The sequence below is a fragment of the Labrus mixtus genome, chromosome 4 (genome assembly GCF_963584025.1).
Source record: "Labrus mixtus chromosome 4, fLabMix1.1, whole genome shotgun sequence".
Taxonomy (NCBI): Eukaryota; Metazoa; Chordata; class Actinopteri; order Labriformes; family Labridae; genus Labrus; species Labrus mixtus.
Window position 1 is genome coordinate 20,246,643 of NC_083615.1, and position 25,636 is coordinate 20,272,278.

Consider the following 25,636-nt stretch of genomic DNA (forward strand, 5'->3'; position numbering starts at 1 on the left):
TACAAATTTCCCCTCAAAGTTAAGACTAGATTCTTGTCAAGATGAAAGTTATTCACAAAGTGTCCTTTGAGTGAGAGCTCCTACGATGTAAAACTGTTAGGAGTAGTGAGGAGGACTTTTAACAGGCTGAAGAGTTTCTCAGGGTGCAGGAGAACACTAAATGAAGAATATTTTTGGATCATATTTGTGCAGACATTTCAATCCGACTTTTTTTGCAGTGCAAAGTGAGACATGCATGTTGAGTTTCTCTACATGTGGTTACCTCCGAAGGTGCATCCAATCAATTAAGACTCTTCACATGCTCCTAAAACAATCAGCATGTGAAGAAGCTGCTACATTAGTGGACATGTGATTTCAAACATTTGTAGGCTATATACTTTTAAAGTAAGTCTGACAAATTATCACACAGATGCTAATTTCATAGTGTTTATAATTACACAATGTCTGACTAGATTCTATGATTTACCTATTTTCTCAATTTTTGGGGTTAACCAATCACAGCTTCTGAAAAAATGTGTCATACCTGGCAACGGGGTCAATCATACGGAGCCCCTGAAGTCCTGAAAAGTATCTTGTATTTATATCTTAATTTGGAATTAATTTGCCTCATCAAATAGTTCAGTTCAGCCTCATGTAGATGACTCAACATAACTGAAATGTTATTACAACATATACCTTAGAATATTATAAAATAAAGAAGTTTCTGCTTTAACACACTGCAGGTTAACAAAATGTACCGTTTTAACTGTTATTTTTAAAGATTTCCTGACATAAATATAAATACTGAATTCCTAACCCTTTACTCAAGGGATACATATTTAAAGTACTTAGAAAAATAAAAAAAACTCTGTTCACATGTTTGTATGTGTACATGTTAATAAAGTAAGTTACAGTACAATTCTAAAACTTGTAGAAAACATGTTCTTTGAAAAGTATTTGACTGAAGCACTTAGGCAAACCTTACTTCTTGACACTCGTATCAATAGCCTACGTAGGCTACGTACTATCTTGTGGGTACAACATAATTATATTGTGCGCACAAGATTTTTTTTTTTTAACTTTTCAGGACTTCAGGGGCTCCATACAACCACGCCTCCTCACTAAAATAAAGATTTCTGTCTCTTCCTCGCTCAAAGTTGATCTGAGCGTGTTCCTAAATCACTCCTAGGCAAAAAAGTCCTTGCTAGGATTTTTTAAGCTAAGTAAGGATTTCTCTGAGAGGATTCTCAGAATGTTTGTGAATACAGGCCCCGGACCATATCTTCAACAATAATAACTTGATCTCATTTACTATTCTGGTCTGAATTTCGGGTATTTGGACTGACCGGAGCCTTCCATACCTCCAGTTAGTCTGTTCTTAGAACCAAATTCATTGTAATAAAAAATAACTTACCACCTCCATCACTGGCAGAAGATTTATACAAGATTAAAGACACAAAAAAGCATTAGCATCAGCTGGTATTAAACTGGACACAACAATATCTCTTCCTTCTGTGTCCCTTTAAATTGTTTGTTCACTGTCTCCTGAGTTAACTACACTCACATTCTAGTTCATGAAAAGCATGACTCGTTTTGTTAACTTTTTAGCAAAAATATCTGTGCCATCGATGAACACACTAGTTGGGGAGTTCTGAATGATCTCAAGACAATTACAAAGAGCAGGTAAAAGACCTTATTCATTGTTATATTATCAACAAAGACCCAACATTAATTAATCATGATCACAGCACTAACATCTAACATTTCGCAAATTACAGTGGCAAGAATAAACTTCCTTTTATAAGGCAGAAATCTTGGGCCAAAACCAGGCTGATGATTAAGTGCCATCTGCTTAAACTGTGCTGGGCTTGTAAAGAGGGATAGAGGGAGATGCAGGAAGAAGGATAGGGACAAACAACAGAGCAGCAGCAACAACAACAACACTGAATGAAATAGATTTATATCTACAGTGTTAGTAATAATGGTACAAAATATGTAGTATAAGTAGAAACAACTCAGTATGTTAATTATAGAGGTTCAAAATGAGCAGCTCTATTCACTTAATTATTAGATATTAGATGTAAAGCTGATATTAATAGTTAAAGTGGATAGACATCTTTGTTACGCCTTGTGGAGAAACCCAGTGTCTACTAAAGAAAAACTCAAGGCACACAAATCTCTTGACGAATACAATTCTGTACTTAGCAGTCATGTCCAAGACATTGAATACAAGAGATGTGTCAGATGTTTTTGTGCATTAAGGACTGAGGTAAGATAAGATAAGATAAGATATACTTTATTCATCCCAGCAGGGAAATGTAGGTGTTCCAGCAGCCAGCATACATACAAACACACAACACAACACATATATACATACATATCCCACCCATACAAAAAAACATGAGCCCACAATACAGTTTGATATATGATATATGCAACTCAGGCTAAAGTTTAAAAGTTTAAATGTCTTCTGTCCTTACTTAGAGGCAATGACATTCAACTTATTTAATTGGAGATGCGAAAGGGGCTTATATTTAACATTATAATGTGGGCATGAGTGATGGTTTGAAAGAACTCCAAATCTGTAACCTGATGGCTGCCTACAACCCAGACTGCCCTCATATTTCATTATTAGGACTTTCGTGAGCATCACTCGCATGAGCCGTGTTTTTAGACTACCAGTAGGCAGTGGCTGGTCGTTCCTGTACCGTCATCATGAACGCCCCTCATTGGAGATCAACGATTGGTCCTAACTGTGGACCCCCTCCTCATCCTGTAAGATATGCTGCGTTCAGGTGCTCCTCGGATGGGCTGTGTGGTCCCCGAATTGGGAAGTCGTTCTTCAGACTTCAGTGTGCCCATGTGTTTTCAGTCCTCAAAGTGGTCATGTTGTAACAAGAGCAGAAACAGCGTGGATACCACGAACATGTTCACTGTTCAAAGTTACATTTTAACAAAAAGTTGATGTGCAATACGTGAATTAATACAAAATATCTTATCGTTAACAAAACATGTTTTGCCCCGATTGTGATGACGAATATGACGTCAAGTCGGGCACCTCTTCCCGAGTTTCAAAGTTGTTGTTCCGTCTTCAGCAGGTAATTTTGTGCATTTTTGTGCTTTTTCCAACTCGGAAACTCTTTTTTCCGCTGTCTCCGACACCACATGAATGCATGGTGGTTTACTGACAACCATACAAGCTCATTTGTCTGAGTTTCGGTCGACTAGGAGAGTGTAAAACCGGATTGAACAATTTTAGGAGAAACGCCTTTTGAGGGTTTTGTGTTCACATACTGAATGTAGCCGATCTCCGGCTGAAGTCAAGACTTCCTCTTCCCCGCCTCATCCCGACCAATAGAAAGGTAGTGACACAGAAAGACAGCCAGTTTATGTTTGTACAGATTCAGTATTGACGGCTTACTTTTGTACCAGGCTACACGGCAAAACACGACGGAAGACATTAAACCAAACGACGGTAAAGTGATTTGGATCTACGCCTGTTGTGGACAAGCTGGTGACGTTATCTGGATCAATATGGTGGCTTTGTCATCCGTAATAAGACCGCTGGCTGCCCAGCTTCATCGACACCTGATCAGAAAAACAAAGAGTCTCCGGATTACGCCTGACAGGAGATGTAACCTCACGGCCTGCTCCAGTAAATATGTGCTTTCTCAGAGTAAGTAAATGGTGAAAAAGCATTTTGGCACTTGTCTATGTTCATCGTTTTCTTACATGTTGAAAAAGCGAAACATGATCAGAAATCCTCCAAAGGTATTAATGCATTAATGTAAGATACATCGGCCGTCATAGGCAGGGTGACTCTCCGTGTCTTTGGAGGGGGTTATGCTATGAAGTCATTTCATTGTGGGTCATATTTATGTCAAACATTTGAGACCCTTCACTTTTGTTTTCATCTGAATAAAAAACGTGCATCGAGACCAGTAGAAAACTAAGGACTGGATTTCCTCTTTACTGGATTTGGATCCAACACAGTTGACTGTTGAGTCAAGTCTACGTTTTCAAGTTAATAACAGTGATTCCTGTTCAATACTGCAACTGGGGGCTTTTGAAGCCCCTTCACCCACAGAAGCACCAAACTACATATTCATATTTTGTTATCACAACATTTTACCATCCATTTGATCATTTTGTGCCTTTTACTGTCCCCATCACATCCTCATTGAATAGGCTAGCCTAGGCCATATCTTTAATGTATTTTCATATCCACATGTATCTGACTAGGTAGATGATTTGACAGAAAGTGCAAAAGTTGTTACAATTCAATATATAAAACGTTCGGTAGTAAGATGAAAACTGTAACCGTTGAAATTGTTACAAAAAGAGTATGTTTTTATTACCATCCTACACCTCTTACAATTCTTTTACCTCAGTTTTAATGTGCACTTTTGAATACTTGAGGTAACCAAGCAGGTCTGACTAGTCCCAAAAATGTACTCCCCACACCCTTAAACCTTAGATTCAGTTGTTCCATAGTTGGGCTGTCCGGGCCAGCAAGGCACTTCACTAGTGGCAGAATCACAAACTTAAATTTCATCCATTTTTTTGTATTAATACTATATGCTTGTTTGTATTGTTGATTATCAGAATTGTTCCCATTAGTTTATCTTAGTTTCATAGCTACTGTGTCTCAGTTGAGCTTCTTCCAGTGCTGCTTGTTTTAATTACAGCTTCTAGCCAATCAGATTGTGTCCATGTGTTGTCTCCACGTAAACATCTGCCTTCAGAATTTCAATTTAATCCCTGTAGTTTAAGTAAATGAGGAAAATATTATTGATTGTTATATTCTGTGGCCAATTCAATTTTGAGTTTGACATATTGGGTATTATTTGACATGTCAGAGCCTTCTAGCTTGCCTTGTTGAGCACATCAGAATTTAGTGCGTCTTGATTGGTCAGTGAGCTGCAGGCTAACTTTTGTAAAACTAGCTATAGCTGCACATCATTGAAAGTAAGAGAAGTCCAAGTGAAGTTATTGTGAAGTTTTTTGGTAACGTTTAGACTTTTAGTAGTTTTATTTTTTTTTAGCTAGCTCAGTTTTTTTTAACACACAAGAAGAAGAAATGGTTTAGTTGTGGATTTTCTGGCAAATCCTTTTTTTTTTTCGAGAAGGATGTTTCAAGAGAAGCTGGATATTGTGAAAAAACGGTCAACCAACCCAACAGCTAGAAGCCCTGACCCAGCCAAGGAAAGGTTTTGTGCCTCAATTGCAATAAAGCAAATTTAATCAAACTCGGTTACAGGATCCACGCCTGATTTGCAAGCTACAGTCGCTTATAACCATTCTATCTGATGCAGCTCTTTGCTCCTACGCTCTACTCAAATCTCACCTGGGTTGTAATTTGTTTTTTCAAACAGTACAAGGCTGTGCCATTCCCACGCTGACCGGCATGACACAGAGAGCATGACAGCTACTTTATGTCTTATATTGAGTCATGTTAGTCAGATACAGACATGAAACTCTGGATTTCTCCATGATGAAGGCTGTCAGCGTTGTGTACCCGCGTGCTTGTGCTCGTGCATGAAGTGTACCGTACTGAAGCACACCTCTCTGAAGTGTGCCAAAGTCAAGGAAGTGTACCGTGCCTGAGCACGATACGGAGCGGTCACACTGGTCAAACGAACTGGACTTTAGCGTTGAAGCGATTTTTCAAATAGACTAAACCTGTTGGCACAGTTTTTGTTCACGATTTTGGATGTTCTTCTGACGTCAATGATGTTTCATTGGCCTTGCTACGCCCTTGAGTGTGCGGGGGCATGCGTGTTTTAGCGCAGCAGTTTGGCTGGAATGTGCGGAGGCCTGTTGAAATCTGTCATGTGGGTTTCATGGCGTCTTTTACCTACTTGGTGGTCATGGAGTAAATGTGACGGGTCATTATGAATTTATTCTAATTTTAGATGTATGTGACCGCGACCTATTTGTTACGCAGCATCCTGTCAGTGACTGTAGTAAGTACCCTCATAGGTTTTTAGCCATGTGTTACATCATGTTATTTCACTTTTCAATGTTATATAATCAATGTGAATATGAGGTTGAAATAACAATAACCTATAGCTGTGAGATCAAGGTGAGGTTATCATGGGGTGATTTAATTGCAGTAGGACAGCACTGATGTCCAGATGTTAACTACATGGCCCACAACCATGTTGTTTACCATCTCATGCAAACTTAAGACTCACACAGAAAGTATTTGAAATGATTTAGTATAGAGAACTTTAGTGTTGAACAATGATAATAAAATAGTTCTTATTTAATCTTAACGATCTTATAACGTTGGTCAATGGGAACTCTCTGCCCAAGGTTTTTCTCAAAATGTTTTGGATTTGGCTTAGCATTTTCCCACATAAATATTTATTTTTGTGACAGTCTAATTGCGTGTTCTTTGCTGTCCTTATAGGGCTTTCCACAAACAAATTATGCTCTTAGCCATTGTGAGAAAATATCCAGCTCTAGGTTGGTCAGGGGTTTTTCCCCCCACAAGACAATCTTTGTCCCTGTAGGCTGAAATTTGGTGACATTTTATTTCCATGATTCTGTCGCATACAGCGTTTAATGACTTGAAGTCAAGACATCCTTTTACTGCGTTTGTTTTCAGTTCTCCTTGAGGAGTGATCGTGTGTTTGTATCGATCGCAATGCAAACTTCTGCCCCTCAGTCTCTGCAGCGCCTGCCTTTTTTTGGTTCCCCAAGGCGTGTCGTATCCCATGAGGAGCATGCATCTATTTGTTTTCATCTGATTCTTAGAGTTAGTAAATTAGTCACAGGCTTCACTCTGGCTAACTTCACCATTTTGACCCTAAAAATAAATAGAGATTCTTGTGATTTACTTTCTATTAACATGTTTTAATCTTGCTGAAATAATGGCACCATGATGTTGAAGTTTTGAAAAATAAATTGCATGGTTTGAGATGAGAAAATCCCAACTCAACTACATTTTATTCGCTTGACTTATAATGATCAACAGCCTGCTTATAGTGTCTTTGTTTGGATCTTGTTAGACATTAATACATAAAACAGTTTTAACTGTTGTGGCCCAGGGCATCGATCAGTATATTTATAACAAAGGTATCAAATTGGGCCCCGCCAATACAGCTCAAGCCAACCCTGCACAAGTACCAAAGCCACATCTCCACTATGCAAATTACCCAATAAAAGCTTTAACTAAGTAATTACTATTTGTTTTACACTCTGAAAAGTTGGGTTAAATAATCACAAGAGAGAAAGCAACACCTGCTGTATGTTTTCTAAACAAATACCAAATATTTAGGGAGGTGTAATGACGTATACACTACATCATTTCAGTTGATAAGATAAACAGAGCCTCTGCTAAACTTCTGTCTAAATCAGGAACAAAAGTAACCCTAAGATTCTCTCTATTACATTTTAAATTGAAGTATGTTTGACTGTTAAAACTATGAAGAATACACTTTTTTAAAATACTATTTTTATTTTGTTGAGGGAGTGAGTAAGGGTCTGAGTACATCAGTACATTCAATGTTACAACATGATTAGTAATCATAGTTTCATGAGAAAAAGGAAAAAAAACAAATGTCATTGATAGACACAGCTACCATACATCTACATCAAAATCTATCTCATAGGTTGTACTCCATCACTCACCCACAAACAAAAATATACTTAATCCCAGTACACAAGCACAACAATTACAACCAACACACAAACACTAGCACACAGACGCAAACACATACACTTACATAGACAACAGGGCAGATTAAGGGGTTCCTTAGAGCGGTGGTTCTCAACTAGTTGAGCCTCGAGACCCACCGCCAACTCCTTTATGAAAAGTCGTGACCCAAATTTCTGATATTTTTCAATCAATCAGGTTGTATTTGATAAAGAATTGTGCAGTTTGGACCTCAGATGGTACAAAACGTGATCGAACGAAGAAACCGAACTAAACTATCTTATTTAAAAAAAACCTTCACAGAACTTTGGACACAATATTTCTTCCAGGCACACCTTCGCAACCAACTGAAAACGGCTCAGCGACCCACTTTTGGGTCCCGACCCACCTGTTAAGAACCACTGCCTTAGAGTATTTGGATGCTGGGTTATTTTGCTGCTCCACTCAGTCTACAGAGCTTCATAAATTGTGTTCCATTACTGTTTAATTGTTTTTCATTTTAGCTGTCCTCCGAAACTGTCCTTTCAATACTCAAATGATATTTCATCAGTGCTTCCCATTTTTGAAATATAGGTTCTTCCTTATTTTTCCAATTTTGCAATATAAGCTTCTTGTGAACTAATGATGAAAATAGAATTTCCCGTCCAGTTGTACATCTTATTTTGCTGCAGTTTTGGAAGAGACACATCTCTGGTGAGAACTCACCTTTATAATTACAGGTTTTTGAGATACATTTTTCAATATTATCCAAAGTTTTCCTAATTTTGGCACATTACCAAAAGCACGACCGAGGGGGTCACTTTGAGAGTCACACTTTAAACATCTATCTGAGGAACCGGATTCAGATTCATGAATTTTGTCTCTACTATAGTATATTCTTGGGTATCCAGCATTGTAACACTATGTGAGTTTTAAAATTGGGATGAGCATAATAAGTCAACTCTAAAATCCTTGTGTTTTGTTGTGTCACGCTTAGCTTTACAGCGAGCATATGTGATATCATATGAATCTACAGATTGTTATCTGTTGACATCAAATATGGACAGAGCCACAAAATAATAGTAGTGAGTCTAGGCTATTAAATATTTACCATTATCCACACGTGTAGGTTCGTCTTTGCCCCCCCAGCCACTTATGCCTGATGTTGAGGCTGAACCGATCAGAACAGCCACCGTCTGCCTCTTTTAAGAGCTAAAAGACGCTTTTTTGTTGGAATTAAGGTCTAACCACTTTTTTAAACCTGAATTTAAATAATTGTGATTATATTGTGATCTACACTATACAAGTTAAATATCACTCATTTGATTGCCCTCACCAATGCTGTTGACTGCAGCAGAGATCTTCTTGCAGTTCTTTTTCTTACGCCATTTAATACAACGAAACTCAAAGGAAATGCTTTTTGACTGGTGAATAAATCTAGTAATATCGGCGCATGTCTGCGATAAAAGTAGACGATACCGATAGTCACTGGATATGCTAATATCGGCAGATATTATCGGCTGGCTCTTCTATCAGGCTCTTATTTGAATGACGATTGTTTTCAGCCACCACACCTATCAGCGCTCAGTCATTTGTACGCTGTGATCGGCCAGATACACACATTTCATAGACCCCACCTGGACCCTGTCGTAAGATGATTTATGAACCGAGATCTGCACTGGTTTCTACACCAGATTGATAAGTGAGGGCCATTGTGTCAGTGCATGACTGAGACAGGTGACCTACTCCCCCATGAGGAACACTGATATCTGATGAAGATAAAGGTCATTTTCCGGTTAGACCTGTTTAGCTTGGCTCAGAGTGGAAGCTTTTTGCCCTGTGCTGGATGAATGGAGAGGAAAAAGTATAGACTGAGCTGCTTCTCTTCCATTTCTGAAGTATACTTTATATGTTTTTTCCTTAGGTCTTTGTAAGGAGAGGGATAAAAAACATCTTTATTATAGCACTATTTAGATTTTACGAGTTCAAAAAATGTCTTTTGCTTTGTCTTCGGCTTTCAAGGGTAAAAGAAAATAAAGGAAGAAAGGAGTTAGGGAAGGTGAGTGCAGTTTCAGGTTATTAAAGAAGTCATGTCTGTTGACAGACTTTGGCACGAGCAGGCAGTTTGACCAGCCAGAGGTCCTGGCCCGTTTCCCCTGCTGTGGAGGGGAGCTAGGGGCGTGCCAGGACATTCCGCATGTCACTTTCTGTACAGCCAGCCCACTTCTCTCAGCTTGTAATTTCCTTTTAAGAAATCGCAAGAGCACTAGAAGGAAGTAGTATTGCTCAATTGATCCTCTTCCACTCAGATTTTCAAACAGCTCAGCAAAGAAGGATTGTGTTTGTCTTTGTAGCACTGAAACCTTGTAGTTTTTTGGATTTACTTAATGAAATAAACAATTTTTTTCCCTTCACAAAAATGAACTGTCTAAAAATGCAGGAAGCAGCAGAGAACAACATGAAAAGTAGGTGTCAGCAGTTTTTGAAAGTATTTTGCTTGACCCCTTTATGCTCAGCCATTGTAAGGTCTTCTGTTTCACACAGTCTTTGATTTCATTCCTCTTCTTCCTATCCTATTGCTTTCTTCTCTTCTACAGTGCATCCCATGTGGCAGGGACCCCTTGCGGTACCAGGAGGAGATCGCCAGTCTCCCATTGACATTGTTGTGCGAAAGAGTGTCTTGGATACTGAACTGAAGCCTCTGTTAACCAATTACGACCCGCAGACCTGCCAACAAATCTGGAACAACGGTTACTCCTTTCTGGTCGAGTATGACGACACTACGGACAAATCCAGTATGTACTGTTTTGTGAATACTTTGTAAATAAAAATCCACCTGTTCTTGGCATTAATTGCACTTTTGAAAGCTAGAAAGGCTAAAAAGTAGACCCTTTTCATTATAAAGTCAAGATCAGGACAATGAAGTTGTTTTTCTTTAAATCTGTATGTTTTGCATCTACCTAAGAGGATTATCTCCTTCAGACCCCCCCTCCGTCTCACCTCTCTTAAAGAGCTCTCTTTAGGAAAATCCATTAATCAATGTGGCGCTTAAAGCAGCTGATGAAAGCAGGAACAACTACGTGTATCTGGTGACTGTCATGTGACTTTCATGTCTGACCAGTACTACACATCTGCAACTCCAATATAGTCTGTCTTTAAGATATTGGTCATTTCGGTATAAGAACCAGTTATTCCCAAAACTATTTTGATTTTCCAAAATGTTTATAAAATTACTTATTTTTTTAAGCTGCACAACCAATGACTTTAAAGGCGTCATACATGTACCTATTCTTTGTATAATGAGCTACACATAGAAAAATTAGATGTGTAACAGTGAGATGTTGAGAGACACATTATATGACCATTACAGTACATAGATATTTCTGGTGCCAACGCTTGATACTGCTTTCGGGACATAAAGTATGGGGGGGGCGAGGGGCTCCCAATTGAGATGGAAGTGCCTTTATTTACGTCAAGTAAACACAATTTTCATTTATGTAAAATAAACACCATTTTTGTTTATGCAAAGTAAACACCATTTTTGTTTATGTAAAGTAAACACAATTTTCATTTATGTAAAGTAAACACCATTTTTGTTTATGTAAAGTAAATACCATTTTTGTTTATGTAAAGTAAACACCATTTGTCTTTATGTAAAGTAAACACCATTTTTGTTTATGTAAAGTAAACACCATTTGTCTTTATGTAAAGTAAACACCATTTTTGTTTATGTAAAGTAAACACCATTTTTGTTTATGTAAAGTAAACACCATTTGTCTTTATGTAAAGTAAACACCATTTTTGTTTATGCAAAGTAAACACCATTTTTGTTTATGTAAAGTAAACACCATTTTTGTTTATGCAAAGTAAACACCATTTTTGTTTATGTAAAGTAAACACCATTTGTCTTTATGTAAAGTAAACACCATTTTTGTTTATGCAAAGTAAACACCATTTTTGTTTATGCGAAGTAAACACCATTTCTCTTTATGTAAAGTAAACACCATTTTTGTTTATGTAAAGTAAACACCATTTTTGTTTATGTAAAGTAAACACCATTTTTGTTTATGCAAAGTAAACACCATTTTGTTTATGCAAAGTAAACACCATTTTTGTTTATGTAAAGTAAACACCATTTTTGTTTATGTAAAGTAAACACCATTTTTGTTTATGCAAAGTAAACACCATTTTTGTTTATGTAAAGTAAACACCATTTTTGTTTATGCAAAGTAAACACCATTTTTGTTTATATAAAGTAAACACCATTTTTGTTTATGTAAAGTAAACACCATTTTTGTTTATGCAAAGTAAACACCATTTGTCTTCATGTAAAGTAAACACCATTTTTGTTTATGCAAAGTAAACACCATTTTTGTTTATGTAAAGTAAACACCATTTGTCTTTATGTAAAGTAAACACCATTTTTGTTTATGCAAAGTAAACACCATTTTTGTTTATGCAAAGTAAACACCATTTGTCTTTATGTAAAGTAAACACCATTTTTGTTTATGCAAAGTAAACACCATTTGTCTTCATGTAAAGTAAACACCATTTTTGTTTGTGCAAAGTAAACACCATTTTTGTTTATGCAAAGTAAACACCATTTGTCTTTATGTAAAGTAAACACCATTTTTGTTTATGCAAAGTAAACACCATTTTTGTTTATGCAAAGTAAACACCATTTGTCTTTATGTAAAGTAAACACCATTTTTGTTTATGTAAAGTAAACACCATTTTTGTTTATGTAAAGTAAACACCATTTTTGTTTATGTAAAGTAAACACCATTTTTGTTTATGTAAAGTAAACACCATTTTTGTTTATGCAAAGTAAACACCATTTTTGTTTATGTAAAGTAAACACCATTTTTGTTTATGTAAAGTAAACACCATTTTTGTTTATGCAAAGTAAACACCATTTTGTTTATGCAAAGTAAACACCATTTTTGTTTATGTAAAGTAAACACCATTTTTGTTTATGTAAAGTAAACACCATTTTTGTTTATGCAAAGTAAACACCATTTTTGTTTATATAAAGTAAACACCATTTTTGTTTATGCAAAGTAAACACCATTTTTGTTTATATAAAGTAAACACCATTTTTGTTTATGTAAAGTAAACACCATTTTTCTTTATGTAAAGTAAACACCATTTTTGTTTATATAAAGTAAACACCATTTTTGTTTATGTAAAGTAAACACCATTTTTGTTTATGTAAAGTAAGCACCATTTGTCTTTATGTAAAGTAAACACCATTTTTGTTTATGTAAAGTAAACACCATTTTTGTTTATGTAAAGTAAACACCATTTTTGTTTATGTAAAGTAAACACCATTTTTGTTTATGTAAAGTAAGCACCATTTGTCTTTATGTAAAGTAAACACCATTTTTGTTTATGTAAAGTAAACACCATTTTTCTTTATGCAAAGTAAAGACCATTTTTGTTTATGCAAAGTAAACACAATTTTTCTTTATGTCAAGTAAACACTATTTTTCTTTATGTAAAGTAAACACCATTTTTGTTTATGCAAAGTAAACACAATTTTTCTTTATGTCAAGTAAACACTATTTTTGTTTATATAAAGTAAACACCATTTGTCTTTATGTAAAGTAAACACTATTTTTGTTTATATAAAGTAAACACCATTTTTGTTTATGTAAAGTAAACACCATTTGTCTTTATGCAAAGTAAACACCATTTTTGTTTATGTAAAGTAAACACCATTTTTGTTTATGTAAAGTAAGCACCATTTGTCTTTATGTAAAGTAAACACCATTTTTGTTTATGTAAAGTAAACACCATTTTTCTTTATGTAAAGTAAACACCATTTTTGTTTATGTAAAGTAAACACCATTTTTGTTTATGTAAAGTAAGCACCATTTGTCTTTATGTAAAGTAAACACCATTTTTGTTTATGTAAAGTAAACACCATTTTTCTTTATGCAAAGTAAACACCATTTTTGTTTATGCAAAGTAAACACAATTTTTCTTTATGTCAAGTAAACACTATTTTTCTTTATGTAAAGTAAACACCATTTTTGTTTATGCAAAGTAAACACAATTTTTCTTTATGTCAAGTAAACACTATTTTTGTTTATATAAAGTAAACACCATTTGTCTTTATGTAAAGTAAACACTATTTTTGTTTATATAAAGTAAACACCATTTTTGTTTATGTAAAGTAAACACCATTTGTCTTTATGCAAAGTAAACACCATTTTTGTTTATGCAAAGTAAACACAATTTTTCTTTATGTCAAGTAAACACTATTTTTGTTTATGTCAAGTAAACACTATTTTTGTTTATATAAAGTAAACACCATTTTTGTTTATATAAAGTAAACACCATTTTTGTTTATATAAAGTAAACACCATTTTTGTTTATATAAAGTAAACACCATTTTTGTTTATGTAAAGTAAACACCATTTTTGTTTATGTAAAGTAAACACCATTTTTGTTTATGTAAAGTAAACACCATTTTTTTCAATAATTCTTTTAAACATTCTTCAAGACTGAGATTCACATTATCATGGTCTTTTATCTCTTTTGTAGCTAAAACATATTGGTGAACAAATGAAATGAGAGAGGAAGTGATTTGCTGCCTCCTGAAAGAATAATGAATTACCTGTCATTAACTTTAACTTTGTGAATATTCTTCCATTTATCAGATGTTTACTTGTAGTCAGTCTAAACTGAACATCTGCACAGTTGTTGACCTAACTCAGAAACAGAAGAGCATAAATGTGTTTTTGGATCATAGATTTCAACAGAAATGGAAGATGTATTTTGTGTCTCAGAGAGACTGGTTATTTGATGGTGAAGCCTGGTGTAGCTCTATGTAACTCATCTTCTTTCACAGTGACACACAGAGTGACGGCTGTTGTCCACTGGTTCAGATCGAATAGATAGATCAGCACATTATTATTAAAATTTCAGAAAATGATTGGTAGGGAAAATGATGATCTTATTCCTTTTGTAGAAAAAAATGTCCTACTTATAAAAAGCTTGTGTAATCTTTATGAGCCAATAACATGTCCTTGTACTCTCCGGTGCAGCACTGAAAGGGGGCCCCCTGCAAGACAAATTCAGGCTGTGCCAGTTCCACTTCCACTGGGGTGAAAGCAATGCCTGGGGGTCAGAGCACACATTGGACAGGAGGCTATTTCCTGCAGAGGTATTTTTTTATGACATAACATCATGACATGCATTCACTAACTCAATTACATATAAAACATGAACCTTGAACTTGCAGAGACACGGATGAAGGATATGTTGAATATGTAGTCGACAACAGAAAATCATATTTGCTGTAAAACTAACTGAATAAAAAGGACAAAGGGAAGAGGTGTCTTTCAGCCATTTTCCATTGTAAAAATATAATACACCCTTTCACAAATTGTTTGTGTGTGTGGGGGTGGGGTTGCAGTGGTTTTCATTGATACAGATAAAGCATTTATAACATTTTTAATCTCTATATAGTGTAAAGATTTACCAATACAAATGAAACAAAAAGTAATTACATTTTTTTATGTTGTGCCATATATTGAAGTTAAGGCTGAACAACAAGGCAAACAAAACATCTTTCTGCATATTGTAAAAAATAAACTCACAGATAGGACCTGCTGTGGCTGTGCATACATTGTTGCAAAACTAGATCAAAAAATTGGCCAGACCAATATCGGAGTTACCTCTCCAAATTTCCATCGTTGCGTCGTTTTTGAATTTGAAATTTGAAATTTGAAATACATATTTATTCCACAACAGCGGAATATCTGTGTCATAGTCTGATTTCACATTACGTTTCTGCGTGCCAGAAACATGGTGTGTTAAGAAACAGTCGGTCCATCCACACACACTCAGACAGCCACACAAACTAGCCACCTGGTCTGTAGCTCAGTTTAATGGGCATGCTCTCCCTGCTACTCCCCAAATGTAAACAAGCACTGGGAACAGGTAACATATCGTAGGAGAAGTGCAGTTTGTCAGTATTCTAGAAAATGGGAGTTTGTATGAAGGCTGTGTCTGGTTAAACAGACATATAACCACTCGACCACAGTTGAGTAATCTCATTTAGCACGGACATGTGGATGTTAACTTTTAAGGAGGACTGAATTCAGTTCAATAAAATAAAAATAAAAACTTGATTTATCCCCAGGGGTCAATTCAAAGGAAGGCTAGAGGTGCTAGCACTGCTTGGACAATTGGACATTGTTTACCCTTAGACACTGTGTTCCTACATTTAGTTGTGTCAAATATATTGGTGATCAATTTTTGTTAAGTGTTTCCTTAACTTTGGACTGGCTCTATCTTCCCTTTAAATTAGACTTGAGCTTGTAGGCACTTGACACAGGCACAATTTTGACAGAGAGACAAAGATCGAAAACTGACTTGTTCAGTATTTCACCTTTATTGTGATCACCTGCCATTTTGGTTGCAAAGAGGTGAAGATGACTGCTGAAATGTCCCTGTGCGAAAATCTTTGTGAATTAAAGCCTGACCAAACAAACTAAGGAGTAGTTTTACCAGATTTAGTTATCATTTAAATTTTGATTTCAATTAATTATATTCCAGAGGAGGAACACTTAAAAAAAATAATCGAAAGAATAATTGAATTGTTGAATTTTCTGGAAAAACACAGAGACTATCACTCATTTACATCAATTTTGGTGGAATACAGTCTTTATCATGCAATGTGTTTATTCTACTATTTGTATCACTGTCTTGCTGCCAGATTCTTTGACGTAGCACTGCTTCTCCATTTCTCTTTATATCATTACAGCCTATTAAAACAGAGGCATTTTTCCTGGGTGGGATTTAATGTTTTACAGGCTCATATTGGATAAAAGAAGATTAATGCTTATGATGTTCCTCTGACTTCAGCACACCTGTGTAACAACCGGTTTTCCCTGTTTATTGTGTTTATTTACTGCCAAGCCCTTGTTTCTTTTGGAACGTACCCTAGATATTTCTCTTATTTCCTATACCATTTCTTTTTGCCTATACTTGATCATAACAATATATTTGGCGGAGTAGAAGCTCAGGTGACTGTCTCTGTGGAATTTTACAATCTTCCCATTTATGATTTTCTTTCTTTCTTCTGTTTTCTTTCTCCCTTCCTCTTCCTTGTTTTATATCTGTCTTTCACTGCATTACAACGAGTCAAACTTTGCCCACAGCTGCAGTCTTATGCCAAAAGTCCTTACCTGGCATGGTGAGTGACCAGTCCTAAGGAAGGTGCTAAAGCAACTGTCTAAAGTTAAAAGACAATTTTGAACATGTCAGTTGTACGTCCTTGTATTTTGCAGCTTATGCTGATAAGTCGGCCCTGTTGTGTTGTGCTGGCAGGATTAATGAAGGCTTTCCCTCTGTTTTTTTTTAAGAAATGGAAACTAGTTCAACCTTTCTCCTCCCAAGTCTTTGCTCACATTATTTACAGAAAGTCCTCTGCAGATGGTTTAGCCAGGCTTTTTCCTCAAAAATTACTTCACTTATTCACGCTTAGCAGCTATATATTTAATGTATTTTTTTCTTATTTTACACATGCACTGAATTCTCCCTCCCTTTTTATGTATTTTTGGTTATTGTGGGCAAGTTTTCTTTATTTACAACAATTGCATACTTTGCAGTGACTCTCTTTTCTATCTGTATTCCTCATTCTTTTTCGGACAGGACATTGTATACATAATAAACACAAGACAAAAATGATTTTAATCTCACACACACACACACACACACACACACACACACACACACACACACACACACACACACACACACACACACACACACACACACACACACACACACACACACCTACTCCTACTACTCTGCTCTGCTCTCTTCATGCATACATCAGCTTGTCCTTCTCTTTCTGTTCCGGTTATGAATCATCCCTGTTGACTTACTCAATCAGCTATATGTTTATGAAGTTGTTAAAAACCCTTAAACACGCGTTCCAAATGTTTTCATTCGTGATCCAATTTCAGTAAAGATATCAAAAACAGCATAGTCCTGTTCACACCAACAGATGGGCTTAAAGTCATTTAAAACAAGTGAATAAGAGAATCCTTGAATCTGTCTCCATGAGATGTCACACTTAAATATATGTAATTCAAGCATGCATTTGATTTTTCTCTTTCTTTCTCATATGTAACACATCTGCTACATGACTTTTAGAATCGTAGCATGTACGGGAACCCTGCTCGCAACAGGTACGCAAAGAGACTAGAGCGTCTGGGTTGTCCATTAGTTTATCATTTGAGGATAGCGATCTTATACGGATGAAAGAAGAACGATTTTAGAACATTTAGATTTTTATTTATAAATATCTAACTGGTCTGATCAGGTAAACACTCTGCAGTCCACAGTGTCAGCCCATCATGCATTGTGCTGGCCTGTTTGCAGAGTTGACTTTGTTGTTTATGGTTAAAACATGTAATGCTACTTATTTTTTTGTGTTACCAACAGACTCATGATGTGTGTATGCTTTGTTCTCAGCTTCACTTGGTCCACTGGAACTCCGACAAGTACAGTTTGTTTGAGGAGGCAGTGATGGAGGAAAATGGTCTGGCTGTAATAGGAGTTTTTCTTAAGGTAGGATACCACAAACACATGAGCACATACTCACTCACATGATACACGTGCAGATAATGCAGCATATCTTACTTGGTATATTTACAAGGGAGTAAGATTAGGATTGCAATCTCATGTATTTTCCTTGTGTAGGTTGGAAAGAGACATGAAGGGCTTCAGAAACTTGTTGACGCTCTCCCAGCTATCAGACACAAGGTTAGTATTTATAAGTACACACACCACATTTTTGCTTTTTTAAACTGAAAGGGGTGACCTCTGTCAGTGTATGGAACACATGTTTTAACCCTAATGAAGTCCAATTTAAATCTGGCATTGATAAGTAAAGCAATAACAAGAGGGCAGCCTGACACCCTCAAGTGGTTCAGTAGGTGAACTACAGGACTAGATTATCTGCTGGTTGTTTTTTTGTTTTTTTATCTACAGGGCTATCCATAGGTGCAGGCTGTCGGTGTAACAGCCATCCAGTCACACATCTGGCTACTTTTTTATATTTCCAACTTACTGAAATATCTAGTAATAAATATCAATGTATTTATATCATCAGAAAAGTAGCATTAAATTGTGCTAGAAAGTTAGAAGCTACCATATTTGGGCTTTCTAAGGTAAGGGGCCATGCCTCTGGCCCCCTCAACTTAGCTACTTTTCCCCACTGACTTACTTCCCAATCTGTTTGTGGAAAGCCCTATCTATATTTATTTGGTTTCTGGTGATGCTTTTCACAATAATTCACAGGAACCCAGTTTAGGAATGATGAGCCTTAGAAATAATCCAGAGTTCTCACCCACTAGAGCGGAAAAATCTGCACTAACATGCAACCAGAGGCTAAGATTTTAAAAATATGCTTGTAGCTTTTTTTTTAAACTTAAGCTCTAGGCTGACAACATATTATTTTTCATCCGGTGTGTATGGGGAAGGAAAAGATGCATTGACAAACTCAGTGTTGACTATCTGTCTCAATGTCTACTTCTCCTTGATGATCCCACTGAATGGCCAGATGTAAATGACCTTAATATACAACATATCAAAAGCTAAGAGTCTTATTTACTGTATATTTCAAAGATGAAAAGCAGGCCCAATATTAAAAATCTCAACTTTAAAGAAGGATTAGACAAAATAAAAGCCTGGTTCAAAAATAGGTTTTAGTCTCTATGGCTATTTTTTTTGTTTAATGACAACTTACCAGGAAGTAAACTCATCCATTTGAGCATCAGGTGGATGCAGATAGCTGCATTATAGACATCACCTCAGCTTGAACTTAACCATCTGGCTGTGCTTGTGTAGTTGGGGCCTTTTGGAAACTTTTTCTATGCAAATATTGTGCAGGTAATAACACAGACTGTCAGCGTGGGATCCCTTTACTCCTCTGCCCTAACGCTCAATACTGGAGCTCCACAAGATTGTGTACTGAGTCCACTATTCTCTTTACACACACGTCTGCATACCACACCACAGCGCAAACACAATATTTATCAATGATTGAATGTTTGTGAATGTTTTGCTCCTCCCCACTGTTCAATGTCCAAAAGGTTCACATCTGTCCAAAAACCTTACATGACTATGGCCAAGACCAAAAATGAACTGGAATATTTTGTTTAGACCACAAAGAAAATGTAAGTGATTGCGAGAGGTAACCAACATGTGTATGAGCTGTGTGGCTTCGGGTGGGGCTTTTATAACTAATAAGTCAATTATATAATAAGTTAATATTTTAGCTTTTTATGGTTTGAATACAATTTTCAATTATATTACATATAAGACACTTAATGTGAATTCTGTTAAATTTTGCCTTGTGTTTATACAGTACATACCAGTTTCCTGTAACTTCAATAATAATTCAACGAGCAGCCCAAATATCCATGTGTTTATTTGTACCTGTCTCCCTCTGCAGGACAGTGTAGTGGAGTTCACCAGATTTGACCCTGCCTGTCTGTTACCCACCAACACTAATGACTATTGGACGTACCATGGCTCGCTGACAACACCCCCTCTGACAGAGTCTGTGACCTGGATAGTTATGAAGCAGCACATAGAAGTCAGCCATGACCAGGTATGTTTGTATGTTTAACTATATAGGTATTGTCAAATGTTTATTTTATTTTCATACATAGTTTAAATATTAATTAAAGTGTTTTTGATTGGTCTGAGTTAACTAAAAGCTGCTATAATCAATCTTTATGAATACCATTAATAGAGTGAAAAGCAGTTTAATGACTTGGGGTTCAGATCGGATCACATATTCTTTTCACGGGTTGTATTGTTTTTCAGACCAGCCCTCCCCCAAAAAGGATATTTATAATATATTATTTAACAATCTTAATACTTGGAACCAAAAAAAGCTTCATCATTTCAATAACAGTGTTTGTTACCTCACAGTCAAGGAAGCAAGTCATGACAAACACCAAATAGTAATGTTTTGCTGTAATCTACAAAAACAAGTTTTTTTTTTTTCTTTTATAAGCTTTGACAATGATAAACATGTTACATATGCACACAGTTCACTGAGCGAATGTGTGTGTGTGTGTGTGTATGTGTGTGTATGTCCGTGTCTATACACAGGCTGCTTCTGACGCAGGTGTTGTGTCAGTCAGACAAAAGAAACCAGTAGCGTGCATTTCGGGATTGTATCTTTAGTTGTTGGGCTGAACGCAGCACTAAGATCACCATCCTTATGTAAGACTTAGACTTAGATTTTCTTTATTGTCATTCAAACTTGTACTTTACGGTGCAGATAAGAACGACATTTCGTTGCATTTGGCTCGTTGTAGTGCAGGATAAAAACACAGCAGAAAGTGTTTACATAGAAAAATAAGGTGTAGATATAAATAGATATAAAAAAGAAAAGCTATGGGTAAAAATTACTATACAAATAAATATATTGCACCCCTAACCCCTAACCTACTCCGAAGCAGGTTATGTTTGGGACAAGAGATCCAACCATATGAAACTGGGCCTACTGACCAGTCATATGTCTTTATCGTGGAGCTCTGTGAGCTTGTCGTTTGAGGGGAGGAGGGAGAGAGACACAAATACTTTACAAACAGGTTACACAAAGCACAAGAGTAGTGTGTTAAGACTTCAAGTTATGCGCACTTATTGCTTTGAATTCTATTGCCACCCATGCTGCTCTGTTTGTTACTGTCAGGGCTGCAGCTGAAATATAACATTTAAAGTATTCATACAGCTTTAGACACAAACAAAATCAATTATTTAAGGAGTTATTATAGTCAGATCTAAAACGAACCAACGATGGGAAAAGTGATATAAGTCTAAATTTGCACATTCACACTCAGCGATTTTTTTTTTTTTTTCTGAGTTTTCCTCATTGCATTTGTCTCTACAGCTGTGTGATTTTAGGCCATAGTCATCTTTGTATTACTATGTCCTATTAACTATGTCCTCATAGTTAATAGGCTAGTTTGCTCAAAGTGTATTCACTATGACGATCTGCTGCTATGACGAAGACTCCCTCATTATTGTGATAGGTTATATGAAGCTAACATCACCCCTTTAATGTGGAAAAAGAAATGATTATTATTAGTATTGTTAGTATTTCTTTGTCGTTGTAATCATTTTTTTTAATCAGAGAACCCAGTTCATACTAAACATTGTTGAAAGACCAATTTCACTTTTTGATTTGATTTGACAGTCTGTTGTAAACTGCCACATACATACATGTTGATTGAACTATTGGACAGAAAATATATTGCACTGAATCATTCAAAGTTATGACTTTGTGATGTTCTGGACCTTCGCTTGAGGAACATTTCTTGAACGTTTCTTGTTGAATTTTAATGGAAGAACGGTGTAGATAATTAATGGATTAATAAAAGAACTCTCATGTTGCCTTTTAGATTTAAACAGAGCCTTCTCGTCATTGTTTTCTGTTAGTTTGTTTTTGTATAGAGTATAGATGATGAGAGTTGCACTGATTTTAAATTGCATGACAACATACTAAGAGGATGAAATTATCTTTTTTGTCCTCTTTAGCTGGCGGTCTTTCGGAGCCTTCTTTTTACCTCAGCCGAGGAGGAAATACAAAAGAGTATGGTAAACAACTTCCGTGTGCAACAGCCTCTCTGTGGTCGCACCGTCCGCTCTTCCTTCTCCCCCTTCCTACAAGAGGCGCCATCAGCTGTGGGGGACAAGCACAGCCACTAAAACTGCTGGATCCATTACACACAACTTCTCACAAAGTAACACACAATGACCCTGCAGTGACCATACCAACACTACCTTTTAATCTGTGCTCAAATATTCAAATATAAACTCAGAATTCTAATTTATGTGTCACCCAAATACCAAACAGTGCAAAGAGAAACGTGTTGTGATTTTAAGGGGGAGGGGATTATATGTTTAAGATAAAGACTTGGAAAGGAGCAAACATGCTTAATGGCAGCTCTGGAGCCTGACAAGCCAGTGCTCTTTTTTTAAACATGACATTTAAAGTTAGTAGAAATGTGAGGATTTCTATTATTTTAAAATCAATGTCTTGGGTTTGAAGTTAGTAATATCAGGTCGATAAGTATGGCTGGTTTTCAGGATAGTCTAACTGGTGCTGAGCTAATGCTGAAGGTTAGATTTGGTTGGTTAAAGTCTATTACAAAGCAATACAGTACATACAAATAAATGTAGCAAAAACGTCAACACAAGCACACCTATGCTTAACTGTATAACTTCAAATGTTTATTCAATTCAAATTCATAGCTCTTGATTTTTCCAGAAGTGCCTTTGTTCCACAGAAAACATTCACAACCAGTGTTACTTTGATGTTTAAGCAGAAAGAGATTTTGTTTCATCAGAAATTACATTTGTGCATGTGTGAGACAAGGTCAGCAAAGAGGGAAAACCCTGCTGCTTTGTCCCCCGGTTTAGCCAAATCAAACATGTTTTTCATCAAGTGGCCTTATGCCAATTACATAGACATCTACCTTTAAAGCAAAAAAACCTAAAGGATTTCCTCAGAGGATCTTTGGGTGGTAGATTTGTATTTTTTGGGTGGGGGGTGGTTACATTATATATAACAGTTAACTGTTTTTACATAGAGGCATATCCTTATTGACCGATGTTTTTGTTGTTATATACTTACCGGTACATTTTGGGGTTACTGAATTATTTGTTTTTTGGTTTTAATGGTGAAAACAAATAACCAATATGGTGTGGTTGCTGTGGGAAAAGTATGCATTTCTACTGATTTATGAACATGAATGATTAATTATGTGTTGAGCTTTTATTAGCTCATTGTTCCTAATTTGTACTGCTACTGCAATAACAGTTGGTAAAAAAGCAGAGTTTACCCAAATAATGACAAAATCACAAAGCAAACCTGAGCTAACTGGTGTTAGTTGCAGAAATGTGTAAATATTTATTTCAGGATGAATGCTAACAGGTTAGAGAAGTCACACTGTATTCTTGAGCTGCTTCACCCAGACTCAACTCTAATGATCTAACAAGATCAAAAATCCATTTGTTACAGTCATTATCAAAGGCATACTAAAGGTACAGACACAGGGCTGGCAGTGAACTGACACTCAGCTAGACACATGTTAGTAGATTACAGCAGAAGGCTTTGGAGATATTAAACTGAATGGATTTTAAAGTTACATTGTTTTGTAATGAGAATTCTGAACTGAACTCAAAAATTTTATTTTATTTCAAAATAAAAGTATGCTACTTTCAAATGACTTTAGTAGACCCATAAAACACTGTTGAGGAGATTTCCTTAGGGTACTAAATATACAGGTGACATCGTGGGACCAGCTGATATAAAAGCCTTGTGTATCACCTCTTCACTAACAGTGTATAGAGCATATGTTTATATTGGCACAAGAGAGAATTAATGTTAAAGCCACGCGTCACCTCCGGGCTAGCCTCTACTCTATCAGCTTCCACAGTGTAATATTATCTCTTGTACATAATTTCATTCTCTTGTCCTTCTGAAAAAAGTGAATCTAGCACACTTAAACTCTTCACCTTCCATTTTCAAGACAAATCATCATATCCTACATGACATGCTGTACCTTATCCTGAGCTTGAATGGCTAATCACTAAGATAAATTGCACATTCCTCTGTCCAACAACACCGCAGACACAGTCCAGACAAGGATTTTGCAAGGGCAAGCTTATGTAACCTTACATTATCAAAATAAGTCTTTTAGTCTGCCTGTTTTTGTGGATGTCCAACAATTGTGGTGCATTAGCTGAATCTAACAATGCACTACTATTAATAAGAGGAATTGGAGATAGAGGAAGAGGTAGAAAAAATGGATATTTAGGGGGCATTAAAGGGTCTCACCAATGCAAGAAGTAATGATTTGCAGAGTATTTAGGCCATGTCTTATTTTAAATCTTTCACTTTGGGGCAGGAAAGAACAATTAAATGTTTAATAAATAAACAAAAAGCATCAAAGAAAGTGAATCTGGAAAAATGCCTACGGGGCCCAAGGATTTAGATGGCAGATAACATTTATTTATTTTAATTAAGTTTACTCTAAATGGAATTTGATGAGGAGCATTGATAACACTTATAGGAAATTTTACATGGTTGCCTTTTTTCTTTCTTTACAAGTGATTCATTATGCATTATGTTCATTACATAAACATGGGAACAAGGGACCCATTACTGTCTTCATATAACAGCTGTATTTTTTATATGCACCACGATTGGCCTTCAATGCTGATATCTTTCATATTGCATCAGAAATAAAAAAAATATGTGATTTTTTTCTGTATTGCTATTATGTCTTTGAGGAGTATAAAGTGCCCCTTTTTTTATTTTCTCATTTCTTGTACTGTCGGGCTTTGTACAAATGAATGTGTTACAAAATGCTGTCATCAGGCTGTTATTTCTCCATAATGCTTTACACTCTGCACATCTTGAACTCTGTAGTTGGTGTGATGTTTAAGCAGGTGTTTTTCAACTATGCAGTCTATATTTTAGCTATTTATTTTTCCAATGGGTAGTAGACATTCCTGCCCTGCGGGACTTCAGTGGGCCCTCTCCCCTCTCAGTATGCTCTGCTCCACCTGGATCCTTTTAGGCAAAGATATGTTGCTGGGAAGCATTTTTTCTCCCAGAGATGCCTGCTCCTTGGGGGGGGAATGTTGAAAAGAACCCAAAAGCATCCCATGATGGAAGTGTAAAGATGATTTTAAAGACAATGACATTTTTATTGACGATTCTTTTTACAATAAAATAATGTGTTATGTGAAAAGGATGATTATTTCTGTGCAAACTGGTGACCTCTTGACAGGAATAGATCTGTAGTTGGAAGTGTTCATTGTAATACATTCAAATTCTCACGGTTTTCAATACATTTTTCATTTTAGATTTATGTTTGGACTTTTAATGCCTTTATTCAGAAAGGACTGTGGATAGAGTCAGAAATCGAGGATAGAGAGTGGGGAATGGAAGCAGGAAAGGACCCA

At 36.1% G+C, this 25,636-nt stretch overlaps 1 protein-coding gene across 2 annotated transcripts; it reads left to right on the top strand.

Annotated features, from left to right (window-relative positions):
• Positions 1-3,045: 3,045 nt before the first annotated feature.
• Positions 3,046-25,425, top strand: ca5a (carbonic anhydrase Va). 2 transcript variants are annotated; one of them, XM_061036257.1, is made up of 7 exons: positions 3,046-3,655; positions 10,219-10,416; positions 14,674-14,792; positions 18,116-18,211; positions 18,344-18,406; positions 20,100-20,258; positions 22,199-25,425. In XM_061036257.1, the coding sequence occupies exons 1-7, from the start codon at positions 3,514-3,516 to the stop codon at positions 22,367-22,369; spliced, it is 948 nt and encodes a 315-aa protein (XP_060892240.1). In that variant the 5' UTR covers positions 3,046-3,513; the 3' UTR covers positions 22,370-25,425. The 2 variants fall into 2 exon arrangements, with proteins under 2 accessions (XP_060892240.1, XP_060892241.1); XM_061036258.1 differs by lacking the exon at positions 3,046-3,655 and adding an exon at positions 9,897-10,086.
• The last annotated feature ends 211 nt before the right edge of the window (positions 25,426-25,636 follow it).

Bases quoted from the DNA above. Each gene is read 5' to 3' on its own strand.
- ca5a (XM_061036257.1), top strand. From the start codon at position 3,514: ATGGTGGCTTTGTCATCCGTAATAAGACCGCTGGCTGCCCAGCTTCAT. The intron at 3,656-10,218 runs GTAAGTAAATGG...TCTCTTCTACAG, and splicing joins TAAATATGTGCTTTCTCAGA to TGCATCCCATGTGGCAGGGA. The intron at 14,793-18,115 runs GTATTTTTTTAT...CTTTGTTCTCAG, and splicing joins GGAGGCTATTTCCTGCAGAG to CTTCACTTGGTCCACTGGAA.